The following is a 15,034-nucleotide window of genomic DNA, read 5'->3' on the forward strand; positions in this document are numbered from 1 at the left end:
CAAGAATGGATTTCGGTTGTATTTCATTTCAGAACGGTCTCATTTTGTTCTCTACAGTCTAGTCACGTGTGGCTATTGTGTGGAAAAGCTGCAAACAGCTGACCCGATCCACCAAATCTAAAGCAAATTACAATCATTTTGGGGATACAAATATTTACTTTGTTGTTATACCTTGTGAATACTTGTGAAATTTGTTTTTTGATAGCTTGAATTCAGATAACTATGGCGATTATTATCGGCCAGCAACTGTTTTTCTCTTACATACACCGGCGCCCTCTATTCTACACGAATGTGAGAAATCATGTGCCGAGAATTCGAGCAGCATTGTTCCTCAACATGGTCGGGCTGAGCAACATTTTGCATACCGTGGGGAAATGGATATTATATTATAGAATTATATCATAGATACATATTACATATTACAAGACCCTAACCATATGCATGAAAATGTCTAAAACATATCAATTTGGAGATAATTTCTTTATTAATTATGTTTTAAATCAATTTAGAACTTGGAAAAACAGTATCTTCATATTAAATTAACAAAATAGGTTATAATAAAACCCCTTACTCCGGTTGAGTAAGTAAGAAATGTAAGAAATGACATTCCACTTATCTATTTCGCTATAACCTTTTTTTGCGCAAGATCCAATAAAGGCCAGTATTAAGAATAAGCCAGTTAAGTAGAAAATTGAGTCATCAATCGTATAAAACTACTTGGGCATGGCTAAATGTTCTATATAGCTAATAATCTTAGGCGAAACATAAAAATTGAGCAATATGCTTTCCAATCCTTGACGGAGAACGATTAGCCTATTATATGCCAAGGGATTATTTCAATTTTCCCCCCGAAAATGATGAAAATTTAATAATGTAGCGCAGTTCAGGTGGAAAATATCGTGTTTTTTTTTAAGTTCAGAAAAAAGATGGCATGAATCTACAAGAAGAATTTACAATCTCTAATATTTTCCGCCATTTACCTCAAGTAGTTGAACTATTTAAGTAGAGGGGACCTAAGTGGGCTAAGTTCGGTTTTTCATCGCATATATTTTGGTATATTTCTGAGGGTCAGACCGTATACTTCATCGGATTTTCTTGTTTTCTTGCCACCACGTCTAGCTCACACACCTCACAATTTTTATACTTTTCATAGTTTTTCCTAGTATTTTCCAGTATATTTTAAGACGCGTTATGGACTCACCCTCTTGTCCAATGCACCAATGTAGAAACCGTGTAGAAATGCCACTTAGAGCCATGTTCCAGGCAACATCGAATACTAATTCGTGATCAGCATCGAATTCCTGATCGTTTGCCATCAAAATCTCAATTTTTTCAAAAATGTCGGAAAAAAAGTCATGTCAGAAAATGGATAACGGAGGTTATCACACTGGCGCTTCCATGGGGCTTATATGAAAAAAAAACGGGCAAAAATTTTTTAAACGTACACTTTTTCCCTTCAGGTGTCGCTACTACTATATCAAAATGTGTAGTTAGCGTGTAGTTACCGTGTAATTAAATTAATTTAGTGGAAATTGTTGTTGACCGGTTTTGGTTAAACCTTATTTTATAAACAATCCGATAATGATGAGAGCTTAAAATTAACCAGTATTGTAGGAAATTGATGTAATAATCGGATAAATTTATGAGTTTAGACCCTCAGGAATTACCTAGCTAGTTATATTCCACGGAATATCCAAAACGAGCAATGTGATGCAACTTGCATACAAATAATTCGCCAGTATATTTACGGTATATTTTGAAATTTGTGACGTCGTCTCGTTAGGTGTAAATTGCGGTCCCAACGAAAATTGTTATGACAAAGATAAGAAAATCCAAACAAATCGGTGGATTATATATTCGAAAGCCCTCCCCTCCCAATTCGAGGACTGCACAGTCATAAAATGTGATTCTCAGTGCCGCCGCAGCACCAGCACACCGCATTTTAAGTGGTGGTGTAACAAAAGTGAGGCTCGGAAGCAGACCCAAAAACACAATAAAAAATGATGGGCGATAGCGAGAGTGAGCAGATATGGCAAGAAATCGGCATTGATCTGCAACATGTGTGTGAGTCAGGCGATGGGAGCAGCGAGGGGCGCTATCAGGTCATATGCGACAAGTCGTGGCTGCAGGCGCTGGAGAAGCACCGAAAGTTGACGAGCTTCAGCAGCTGGCCGAAATTGGATCGACGAGCGCATCCCACAGGACAGCTGGAGCACCCCTGGACCCGCATCCTTGTGCAGACATACCGCAAGCAGCCCCCACGTAGGGTATACCCCCTGCCGAGATCCTCAGGCGGCGGCGGGGATGGACATGCTCTAGACGCTCTGCCGATGTCGTATTCCCAGGCGGTGGCATTTGTAGCCAACAGCAACTTTAAGCAGCTGTGGGAGGAGGCATACAAGAAGTATAATGGGGCCCATGTCAAACTCTGCAGATCTGCAGCCACTTTGTCGTCGTCCAAGCCAATCACTGGACAGGGACAGCTGCAGCCGCATGATATGGTGCTCAAGGAGCTTATTCAGCGTGTCTACCACTGCCCTGTGCTGCACTGTCAGGCGGATCGAGGAGAGGCAGTCTCTCCGACTGCCGCTGGAACGGATTTTACAACCAATTGTCACCCCAATATTCTGCCCGCCCTGGTAGCCATCGAGTCCTCCACGCACTTCAGTGTGTTCTTCTACCCACCAGCACTGGAGTGCAGCCTCTATGACTGCATCACCTACAGCCCGGCGCTACTGGGCAAGGGCTACAACAAAACGCTGTTCATCATCTACCAAATCCTTCAGCTCTCCAAGCAGCTCCAGAGCCAGGGCTTCTTCCTGGGCGATCTTCGGCTGCAACACATTGTGTTGCGGGAGAATCTTTGGCTGCAGGTCCTGCCACGGCTGCAGTGCAATCTCCTAGAGGAGGACACAGCCGGTGCGGGCGCCGACATGTCGCCCCTCACACCGCTGACCACGCCCGAGCTGGGCGATCTGGCCGATCCGCCCCTGCACCTGCACTTACCCACGAGCAGTACCGTGTTCGACCTGAAGCTCGCCTACGATCCTGCCCACTTCAATCTGCGGGAGTACGCGGAGATGTGGTGCAGTGGCCAGCTGTCTAACTTTGATTACCTCACCATCCTGAACAATGCCTGTGGACGTAGCCTCACGAATGCCGCCCATCACCATATAATGCCCTGGGTCACAGACTTTGCCGGCCGCAATGGAGCCAACTGGCGGGATCTGTCCAGAAGCAAGTACCGGCTGAACAAGGGCGATGTTCACCTTGATCTCATGTATGCCCATGCTAGCCAGCATGGAGCTGTCGATGGCTTGGGTGGGGAACAAGTACCCCATCATGTCTCGGATTTTCTCTCCGAAATTACGTACTTTGTGTACATGGCCAGACGGACGCCACAATCCATACTCTGCGCCCATGTGCGACCCATTTGGGTGCCGGCAGAGTACCCGGTGTCCATACAGCGACTGCAGGAGTGGACCCCCGATGAATGCATACCGGAATTCTACTCGGATCCAATGATCTTCAAGAGCATACACGAGGATCTGCCGGACTTGGAGCTGCCTGCATGGGCCACCTGTCCGGAGGACTTTATCTGCAAGCATCGCGAGGCCCTGGAGTCGCAGTATGTGTGCGAGCGACTGCATCATTGGATTGACTTGAACTTTGGGTGAGTTTTGTGTCCCCTAGAGGTTTCTTTTAACTTGTTCTTTGCTTTGTCCAGCTACAAGTTGAGTGGAAAGGCGGCTGTCAAGTCGAAGAATGTCTGCCTTACTTTGGTGGACCAGCATCGGAATCTCAGCCAGCGCGGCATTGTGCAGCTGTTCACCCAGGCCCATCCGCCACGACGGTACGCCACGCCGTGGTTCAACAAGACCGCCCCGCGGATGAGTCAACTGTATGGCAGCCCCTCCAAGCGTCTGGCCAGGAGCACAGAGAACTTGAATGCGGATTTCAGTTCCTCCTCCAACACTTCACTGCGCCCCAACAACGATTCGTCGAGCGGAGCTTCCGTCCACAGCAGTTCGGCCTCCGCCTCCAACTTTTATGCCATCACCAACTTTATAGACCTGCCCGATAACTACAATCCCACCGTGCTGCTGCAGAATCTGGAGACGCTGGAGGCCTTCTATGCCCGCACATTCCCACAGCAGAGGGCCTCTGCGAATCCTGAGGAAAAAATGATCAACAGCGATCTCATGTTCGAGCAGAACTCGGCGGATCATTCGTTCACGAATCAACTGTTTGCCGGCGCCGAGATCCACACCAAGTCCAAGAATCTCTTGCGGGAGAAGAAGAGCTCGCTGCTGCATCTGTTAGGTGTGCGCAGGGAACGCGAGCTGCAAGTCCTGGGCTGTCTAATTGTGGAGCTGTTTGCGATGCAACGTCTGCGGCCGCTCCTTATGGGCAGCGGATTGACGGCGGCCTTTGAGGCTCGTCTGGCCGCCTGCCGCACCGTGGCCCAACTGCATCGCCAGGACCTGCCGAAACCAGTACGCCATGTGGTCCGACTGCTGCTGCAACTGGAAACGGATGAGGAAAAGGATCAAGGCCTGCCGCAGCCCCCCAGCCCGGCGCAGTTGGTGGAACCGATGTTCGCCAACCTGTTGCTGCCCTTCCCCAGCCACTACATAGCCGTCTATGCCCTGGTGAGATCTCTGCACGCCTTCGAGCTAAATGCCATCCTACTGGAGCTGCACACACACTTCAGTTGCCAGGGTGGTAGGGAGTGTGCGCGCTACACGGAGATGGATCGCCAGCGAGTGCTGTTCGACCGGAAGATAGCCGAATGCAAGGTCATGTCATGCTGTGCCCATGTCCGGAGGCTCCTAGAACCCGTGGCCTTTGCCTACGAGCAGTACACGCCCGTGGAGTTGCTTCTACCCCACATTATTGATCTGCTTAGGGATGAGCGCACCTCTATTCTGACCGCGTGGAATCTCTTTGATTCGATTGCCCAGGCTCTGGGTGTGGCGCAGACCCAGCAGCATCTACTGCAGCCCCTGCTCAAGCTGTACGATGTGGATGGAACGAGTGTCACCGATGATGGCACTTCCATTGGAGGGGCAGCCGGACACCTGCGCTTCTCCTCCAGCAGCTCCTTCAAGTCGCGCAAGTCGGTGAAGCTCTACCACCACAGCTTCCTTCTCCGCTTGATTGTGCGTTTCGGCCTGCGCTGCTTCCTGCAGCACTTTATCGCTCCCCTAATCGAGGCGGTGGGCGGCTACAAGGAACCGGAGCAGGGCAACGGATATCACTACCACAGCGGCGGCAGTCGACGAACCAGCAAGAATCTTAACTTTGCCGCCGAGGAGGATGAGCGCCAGCCACAGCCACCGCCAGCAGCGGAGGCGGAAGCCTCCAAGCCAGACATCGAAGAGCTCTTTACGTTCGAGGAGGATCAGGATAGAATATCCAGTCAGGAAAGCAAATCCATCGATTCGTTTGACATGCGCCCGGCCACCGCCACCAGTGCGGAGGAGGCGCGCGAGTCGGATGGTGGCGGATCACCCGACAAACTGGTCATTAACGAGCTCATCTACGGAGCCAAACTCTCGCCGGACAAACTCTCCCTACAAGAGGGTCAAACACCACCAATTCTGGCCCCCCCACCCGTCCTGGGACCGCGTTCTCCCACCATTGAAATACCCAATCCCACGATCGGCATTCGACGCAGCTTCCAGCTGAGCGCCATCGACTGCGACATTGGCTCGCGAAAGAGCGTGGACAGCTTCGAGATGATCACTCAGGCGGTTCAGCAGGAGGCAACACAGCCAGCAGCGGCTAGCGGAGGGGAGGCGGAGGGATCAGACTCCTTACAGGCTTCGGTTATATCGAGGATGTCCGAGGCCAAGGCCCTGCAGAACAATCGCATTAGCGAGATGAGTGCCGAGAGTCTAGTGTGGCTGTCGCATCGACTGGGTCCGGTGCTCACATCTCGGCACATAACCAGGAACCTATTGAAACTGCTCTCCCTATGCTATGTGGGGCAGGAGAACCTCCTGCCGGAGTTGGATGATGATGGCGTTAGTTCTTCCCCTGAAGCGGCAAACCTGAACTTTTTTAGCATTGCCAATGCACGCGTTGTGGGGGATAGGAGTGCGGCCCGTGTACTGGAGTGCCTGATGTCCATAGCTGGTGAGTGTGCCACATTAAAGAATGTCATGTCATCTCTAGAAACAAGGGCCCTGCATGAGTCCAATCCACAGTACTCCAGCTATACTCAAGCCTCTTTAATGCTTTCCATCATTACGAATGCTTCCTTCAGTCAGATTCGGATCAGCCCGAATCACTAAAAAAGTAACGAGTAAGCTGAAACAAGAAGCGAATCGATTCGGTTGCCTGTTCATGCAGGGCTCCACTAGAAACCCTCCTCACAATCACATATGCATTTATGTCTGTATGTTCCAGCTCTCTATGGGGAAAACTTTCTCCTTCTGCAGTATTTCCCGCACATCAGTGAGCTGATTGGCCTGTGCTCCAAGCGAATCACTGGCAGCCTGGAGGGGGCCATCATTAGTTCGCTCCAGCTGCTCAAGTTCATGGTGCCCTGTCTGACGGATTCGAGTATAATGGAGCATCTGCAGCACATACTGCTGGACGCCATCCTACTGCCCATTCTGCGGCTGCTTAGCTCCACCAATCTCCTGATGCCGAGCGGCTATCTGGGTCGTTCGCTGCTGGCACGAAAGTTCCTGGATGCCATCTACGCATTGAGTGTGCGCCTGGGATCGGATATGACGCGCGAACATCTCTGCCAGTCGCTGCTCTGCCCCTTCTTTCTTATATTCAACAAGGCCTTTGGTCTGCCCAACGAGTTCGGCTGCGACTTGGCACATCTGTCCCTGGTGGGCGGTGCTACTCAGCGGGAGCGTGCCCTGGAGGAGTTGAGGGATGTTTTTGGTCCGGAACTGGCGCACACCGCCTACCTGGCATTCCTGCGCTTCCTGGGCGAAGCCATCATGCAGAGGACGCTCACCAATCTGGAGTTTGTGCTGACCCTGTGCCACGAGCACGAGCAACCAAGTGGCGGCGGCCAGAACAAATCTAATCTGGCTTCCAGTGTGATACCCGGACAAGATGAGGACACCGTAGACACTTCCTGCGAGCTGGCTGCCAACAGTTTTGGCACCCAGATCGTTGGCAATCGCCTCCAGGTGGTCAGAAGTAGCATGGAACTCCTCGACATGGTGGCCTACAAGTTGGATCAGCTTCCCAGCAGTCGCCATCTCAAGGGCAACTGGTTGGCCTACTGGCGGCACGAGACCACACGCAGCGAGAAGGACAATCAGGCCCTGAACCTAAAGCAGATCCGCCTGCAATCGTTCGTCGGACACACAAATTCTGTGCGGGCCATCTACGCCTTGGACAACGAGAACAGTTTCGTGTCTGCCTCCAAGGATAAGACGGTGAAGTTGTGGTCGCTGCGCAGCGAGGGAGACGGCAGGAAGACCACGGCCTGCCAGTTTACCTACACGGCCCACAAGAAGTCCATACACTCGCTGAGCTTCCTGGAGTCGCTGCGCTTCGTGGTGTCCTGTGACTCGGGAGTGCATCTATGGGATCCGTTCATGGGACGACCTCTTGGAATCTTGGACGCTCCCCGACACAGTGCCGTGACCGTGGTCAAGTGCCTGCCCTCCCACTCCCCTCTGGTGATTGCGGGGACAGCCGAGTCCACGGTAAAGGTGATCGATGCTAGATCCATGGAGTACGTCAACGAGTGGCGCGTCTGTCACCCGGCCCTGCCCAATGCGACCGTTCGCTGCCTGGCCGTTGCTCCCTCGGGCAATTGGCTGGCCGCTGGCCTCTCTTCTGGCGGTATTGTGATGCTGGACACGAGAACCGGCATGGTTCTGAACTCCTGGCGACCCATGGAATGCGACCTGCTCCAGCTGACGGCGCCAAGTGATCAGTTTTTGGTCAGCTCCGCCCTGGATCATAGCCTGGCCGTGTGGCATGCTCTGGATGGGATCATGCACTATCAGCTCAAGTGAGTTTCATAAATATTATTGTAGCGAAATTTGCAACTAATCAGAGATATCTTTCCTATAGACCACCACCGGAACCCGCTCACTTTCTGCAGAGTGTGGGTCCTGCCCTGGTGTATGCCACCACCGGCAATCGTGTGGGTGTCTATGCAGATGTGGCCGACTCGCATGCCTTCAACACGATTACAAAACTCCGTTCGGAAACTTTCCGTGGCGTCCTCACCTCCCTGGCTGTGTTGCCATTGAATCGGGCCTTTCTCACTGGCAACGAAAGCGGAAACATTGCCCTGCTCTGCTAGCCTCAGCGGAAGCAATGCTTGTACAATATTATGACATTATACTACACTATAAATATTTAGTTTACTCTCTCTATATACTCAATGGCACCAAATATTACTTTAACGCAAGACACGTTTCAATTTCCACTGACTGTCTATAGATGTTTGCTGTAAACTGAAGGAATTTACTACAATACGATATGTTCAAGAGTTCTCGCACAATTCAGTCAGTCTGGTCAGTGTAGGCTTTTGAGGCGTGTCCTTATAACATAAAGAAATTGTTCTAAAATTATCCAAATTATGAACATTCACGATTATAAAATGTGAGCATTCCAGATATGCCCTTGCAGACATACATATGTATGTACTCTCCATTAGTACGTACAAAACAATATATAAATATGTATTTAAAAATATTTATTTAAGCTGGAAAGAGGTAAAATTTATTTATATAGAAATATACCCAAATCTACTCGATTCGATATGTATGTAATTTTCAGCACCAACTTTCGATCTCCACTGACTGGAGGTCTGCCCTGAAACCAGTTTACGGGACGCGATCAAAATGATTTGCTCCCTCGTTTTTAATGCCTTGCTTTTTTTCTTGATTTCCTTTTGCACATTGCCTTGGATTGGGCCAATGAACTGACGGGAGTAGCAGCAGCGGACGTTGCATCCGACGATGCCGAGATCTCTGAGGCTGTGTGGAGAAGCAGAGAGCGAGAGGGATAGAGGACAGGGCCGTCTGGTAGTATGCGTAGAGGACGTATACTATATGGGAGATCGTCCGTTCGAACGCGTTGCATTTATTTTTGGGCGATGCCCCGACAACGATGTGGAGATGGGGGCATGCTGTCGCCTTTTTATGGCAACTTTTTTGCATTGGAATTTTTGTTGTTGCTGCTGTTGTTATTGCCGGCTGCAATTTCCGAGTTTCTGGAGTCAGGTCGTCGACGTATGCGTAAGACAATGATTCTGGGCGCTTGTTACAATGAGGATTTACAGAGGACAATAGTGCGTCTAACTCCAGCAGGGCCCCCACTTCCACCCAGTTCGGGATTGGAGTGTGCTCCGCACTGCACTGGGATCCGATGCGATGCTTTGCTTAGGCTGTCACCTTGACTTTAAGGAGTCGAGTCGTCTTTATATCGCACTGTGGATGTAGTGCGTAAACTCTGAATGCGTGGAGGGGTGATGTGAGTAACGGAGCCCGAGCCAGAGCCAGTGCCCGGCCCTTATTCTCCACTGAATCAAACTAGTTGGACCTGTTGGAAATGTACGACAAATATACGTTGAATTTACTCGCATATAAAAGAAAGTAAGTAACGGAGGCACCGGACATAAAATAATGTGAGTTAAAATTAGTTAAATTTTTTTTTTAATTTTTTCTTTTTTGTTTAAGTTGGTTTAAACCTTATCCAAATTGTAATTCTTTCCGCATTCGAAATTCTACTTTTTCTAATCAAATAACTGGGTTTCAGGCCTCTTTTGTTAGGTTTTCTCTTTAATCTTCTTAAGAAACACTTAATTCCTTTTGTAATTCTCTACTTTTTGTAAATTATCATATTAAATTACCATTTACATCAAACGTCATTAGAGTTGATAATAGCCATCCGCTTTCATTCATAAACATTCATCAAACAAAATAAATAGCAACAGGTTATTTTTAAAATTTCCTTTACATTTTTCCCGTTAAGGTTCTTCTTCTCCTCCTTGAATTCCTTTCCCTAATTCAGAATTCCCACAGTCTGACCTTCCCCAACATTCAAGCTCCTCATTGCAGCTGACAGACATACACTCATCAAAAGCCCACAAAAGCCAACCCCCCAGTGACGCTAACATCATGATCACGATGCGCGGTGAACGAATAACAAAAATGCCAGACACGACATGAAAATATGTGGGGAATTCGAAATTTCCGAGAATTGTATTGCATGAAATTTCACTTAGTTGCCCGAACAGGCAAGCAGCGTAAAAAGCAGACGGCATTGTTATGCTCGGAATGCTTGTCAGTTGTGAGCGCAATGGTTGTCCAGGGTTGTCAGAGTGCGGTTTTGGTGGCGGCCACCGGACTGCCGACGATCACAACAGGTGGTCTGACAACCCTAGCTTCCCAGCGCGCCCACCCCACGCTCCTCCCACACACACATGCAAGCATGCTGCCATTCCAAATATTTCGAAAAGAATGCGGTCCGTCCGTGTGTGGTGTGAGTTTTTTTTTACATTCAGCCGCTTAACATTCGCGACATGCCAGCGAGAGCGAGGGAGACGGCACGAGGAGCGTTGCCAGAGCAAACACTTTTGAGGACCACAAAATGTTACCAACATACAACCGAAAAATCCAACCAGGCGATCAGCAAATGCAAATCGTGAACGCGCGAGAGAGCGGCTGAGTATAGAAGCCACCTTTCCATTCCCCTGATCCATCCATGGACCCTGGGTCTGGTGGTGGCAAAGTGGCAGCAGTGCAAACGCGCATGAAAATGTCTACAAAATGTTACCATACACTCGAAAAACCGGAATAGGCGAACAGGAAATGCAAATGCATCGAGACGATAGAGAGCCCCTTGTTTATAAATTCAAGAGAGACAGTTTATGCCATCAATTTTATAACTCACACCCACAGCCGGGGGCGACGAGTCAATAAATTCTCGCCGGCCGCATACGTATTTTATAGTCGCACATTGCAGATCTGACATAATAACTAAGAGGCGCGCAGAATGCGTAGCTGCTGTACTGTTAGCGTTCAACCCACACACTGTTACCACTAAAGTCAAGCCAAGGCGAACGCGAACGCGAACCCCAACTCCCCAACTTCCCAGGTGCCCCAGGCCCCCAGGCCGCAGAACTCAGACCCCAACCAACACACCGTCATCATCATCTCGAAAGGCCGCCATTGGTGTTTGTATTTGTATAATTAGCAGTAAACAACACGCCTCTCTCTTCCACAGGTCGCTGTTCGTTTTTTTGGATGTCGCTGCTGGTAGCCGTCGTTGGCTTTTGGTTTTGTGGGCGTTGCTGGAACTCTATAAAATCGAATTTTTAACGTTCAAATGGTAACAGAGCCACAGAAGAAATAAGCTGTGCGGCAGGGTGTGTGTTTTTTTGGCGCCGCACAGTTTTGTTTTCGTCATCTGTTATTGATTTTTGCGACATGTTAATGCTGAATGCCTGCTGCTAGTTAACAGGCGCCCACCCCATGAAATGGCATTATTAGGATTGCCAAAATCATAGCAAGACGATTAACGCTGAGAGAGGTACTTTCGGTTCATTCTTCAGGCGTCAGTCTCTACGAGAGCAAGTGAGATGGATATACTATTTATTAGTTTTAGTCCGGGTTGCCAATTGGCTAGCTGGATAAAACAGAATATTCTCCATTCTAAGATACTGATAATTGCTAGAGCTCTTTCATCAACCATTAATGTTAATATAGTTCCAGTGCATAATAATCTAAATATGTAATAACACAACACATTAAAATTAACATTTAACGGGGAAACATTGCAGGAAAGGAAAACAGAAAGCAGTCTTCAAAATTTAAGGAGTAAAGATATTGGTAATTATTACATGATATAATTTTAAGGGACATGGTGTGACAGAGGAAATATATTATATTTACATCTGTCCAATGGAATAAATGCTAAAAGAGTCGTAATACTCCATGCTCTAGTTTTAGAACAATTCTAAATGAAAAGTGCATGGCAAATTCGCTAACGGGATTCAACATGCTGACGTCACCAGACAAACGAGTGTGTGAGCGGGACAGCTCTATGGTGTGTTGCGCCCATTCTGTAGGCAAGAGGCAATTTAAAATCGTATGGATTTCATTTCGAGAAACGCAATGCAGCAATAATGGCCGAACGAGGGACTGGCCGACGCTGTGCGCCTGTTCGCAAACGATTAAATTCAGTTTAATCATCCACTAAACAGCTACGAGATACCGTTTCGTTCGTTATTATTATTATTACATGCAACAAGTCGCTCCGCACACAATAAGAGGAATGTCGAAAACGACACAGAAAATGGTGCAAACAAACGAATGCGGCCACTTCTTCTTCTGCGCGTCAGTGTACAGTAAACAAATTGGATTATCCGAAGAGTGGGGAAATGGGCGCACTCACTCGCACTCTCATTCAAATCAATTGAAAGACAGTACATCTCTCTATCTCTCTAATCCCTACACACACACACACACACACGCACACCCGTCTAGACCATCCCCATCTGTGCATATTCATCTCGCTCGCACCTGTTGCCGACGCTTCTAACAACATTTCTATTGAGTTTTCATTGAAAATCTAATCGCTCGCTCTGTCGCTGGCATGCTGCTAAATCTCATGGAGGCCTAGTAAAAATGTTTGTTGTTTCTTAAAGAGCAAGAAGAAGCCCCACACGGCCACTGCCACCCAACCACCACTCGCATCACATACGACACACCACTCACCACACAACACACACCACAGCCAGCCCCAAACACACAACTGTACTTTCTCTATGGGACTCATTCGCCCCGGTTCGGCTGCAACAATGTTTCTATACTCGCATTGGATTCGATGATGCCCCCCCGCCCTCACCCACACAGTCGCACACCAATCACCTTCTCAGCCAATCACGCTCTCAACTTTTGAGTCAAAATGTTGTAATCATGTGCTGCGAACGCTGTTCGCCTGATACCGAGTGGAACATTCGCTGAATTGAAACGCTGCTTTCAACCAAGGATTTTGGTTGGATGTGCGCGGGCAACAAAGAAGCAGAACTTCTTTCAACCACCTATTCCACCTATTCAGGCCGGGCCCCCTGAAAATGTTCGAGTAGTGTTTCCCGATTTGCTCTGCTTGAATTTCGATTCGTTGCTGCCTGGCTATTCTCCTCCCTATATATGAACAATAAAAAACGAGCAACAATCACTAATACATTCGGAAATATAGTATTGAATTGCGCTATTGCCTCGTCGAACTCGAGGGGCTACACAATTTCAGTAAATAGTATTTATACATAGATAAAGACTGGCACTTCCGCAATTCACTAAAAAAGCAGTAATATAAGGGAATTAATAGAAATGAAAATTTCAGGGCTGATACTGAACCAATGGATTGGTCTGATGAGTCATGTATAAATTATGAACCACACAAATGCAGCCATAATCTCTATAAATATGGATATTTCGTTGCCATTCAAAAATTGCATTGCATGTTTATTTTTTTTAGCCATTAAAGTATGAAATGTTGCAATCATTAGCTGTGGACAAGTCTTCACATGAACATACTCAAAGAGTTAGCGGTACATATATTCGATTTGTGGTGGCAGTGGATGTGTTTAACACCCAGAAGGAACACCCACCCGACCCCATTATGCATATATATTCTTCAGTCGATATAGCCATGGCTGTCTGTCCGACCGTCCACCTTGTTTGACGCCTTGTTCTCAGAGACTATAAGAGCTAGAGCACCGAAATGTTGTATCCAGTCCAGTCCTGTGCTATCACACTATTACAAGTGCATTTCCCTTGCCCCCTTCCGCCCTAACAAGGACGGAAATCGGGGCATCCACAATTTTGAAGATGCTAGAAAACGGATAGATATTGATATTGCCAAAAGGAATAAATGAAGTTGCGGTGTCTCTGTGTCTCTTTCTTTCTCACACACTCTTCCTCGAGCAGTGCTCGTCCTCTGGCGGAGGGGAGGTATACTGACAATACCGGGTATAAATTAGAGCCGCGGCCTTTGCCACGTCTCACAACGTTCCCTCTCAGCCACTGACGTATTTAACGTTGCTGTTGAAATGTTGTAATCATCTGCTGGGAACGCTGTTCGCCTAGTTGGATTCGTACCGAGTTGAACATTCGAATTGAATAGCACCGCTTCTTTCAACCCCGTGACTGTTTGCCGAAGACCGTATTTCATTTGGTGGGTGCCGTGCCAGGTAAAAAAGTACCAGAGTACCTTTCAACCATTGGGTGGATCCGCTGCTGCAGACGCTGTTCGCCTGTCACCAAGTTGAGCATGAATTGAAACGCGTTGCTTTCAACCAAGGATTTTTTGTTTGAATGCATCAGAATCAACGAAGCAGTCAATCGAGCAACCAGTTGGTTGCTTTTGCAATCAAACCGTCGGACCGAAAAGACTCACAAGAATAGAGAGGCATATGTTCTGTTATATAGTTGTATCGAAGCTATTGCCGATCGACAATTGACTTTTAAAGAGGATATGTATCAAACCAAAAAACTTTTGGCTTTGTAATTGATTTTTGTCCAGAATTAATTGAAATTTCAAGTTTCATCTGGTTACCAGGTTCTATTCATTTAAAATAATGTTTTTAAGTGGTCCCTGCTTTTCATATTATCCTTATTTCTTCTTATTTGCATATTTACAACTTTCCCCGCCGTGAACGGCAATGATGGCAATGAAAACATTTGCTGTGGAAGCTTCCATCGTCCATTGTGGGTATGAATGCCAATCACCTTTTCAATTATTTTGTTTCTACGGAGGCTGTTCCCCTGGTCGGATTGGTACCGAGTTGAACATTCAAATTGAATAGGAAGACTGCTTCCAACCCCGTGGTTGCATGCGGAGATCCGCAATTTGGTTGAAGGCAACAAAGAACTAGAACTTCTTTCCACTCATTGAATACGGTGTTTTTGCTGCTGCAAACGCTGTTCGCCTGATACCAAGTTGAAACCCTGCAGCGTGGCGATTTCGACGAAAAGAGGTGGCAAAAGTCGGAGATTTTTTAGCGCTTTGGATACAATGAATATACGCATTT

The 15,034-nt window shown here is 47.7% G+C and overlaps 1 protein-coding gene across 2 annotated transcripts; it reads left to right on the top strand.

Annotated features, from left to right (window-relative positions):
• Positions 1 to 1,794: 1,794 nt before the first annotated feature.
• On the top strand, positions 1,795 to 8,332 carry LOC6595442 (WD repeat-containing protein 81). 2 transcript variants are annotated; one of them, XM_002020827.2, is made up of 4 exons: positions 1,798 to 3,673; positions 3,728 to 6,141; positions 6,415 to 7,996; positions 8,059 to 8,332. In XM_002020827.2, exons 1-4 carry the CDS (start codon positions 2,001 to 2,003, stop codon positions 8,291 to 8,293), a joined length of 5,904 nt encoding a protein of 1,967 aa, XP_002020863.2. In that variant the 5' UTR covers positions 1,798 to 2,000; the 3' UTR covers positions 8,294 to 8,332. The 2 variants fall into 2 exon arrangements, with proteins under 2 accessions (XP_026844122.1, XP_002020863.2); XM_026988321.1 differs by lacking the exon at positions 8,059 to 8,332 and having other exon boundaries at positions 1,795 to 3,673; positions 6,447 to 6,542.
• The last annotated feature ends 6,702 nt before the right edge of the window (positions 8,333 to 15,034 follow it).

This window comes from Drosophila persimilis, unplaced genomic scaffold (genome assembly GCF_003286085.1).
Source record: "Drosophila persimilis strain 14011-0111.01,24,50 unplaced genomic scaffold, DperRS2 tig00000191-arrow-pilon, whole genome shotgun sequence".
Lineage (NCBI taxonomy): Eukaryota > Metazoa > Arthropoda > Insecta > Diptera > Drosophilidae > Drosophila > Drosophila persimilis.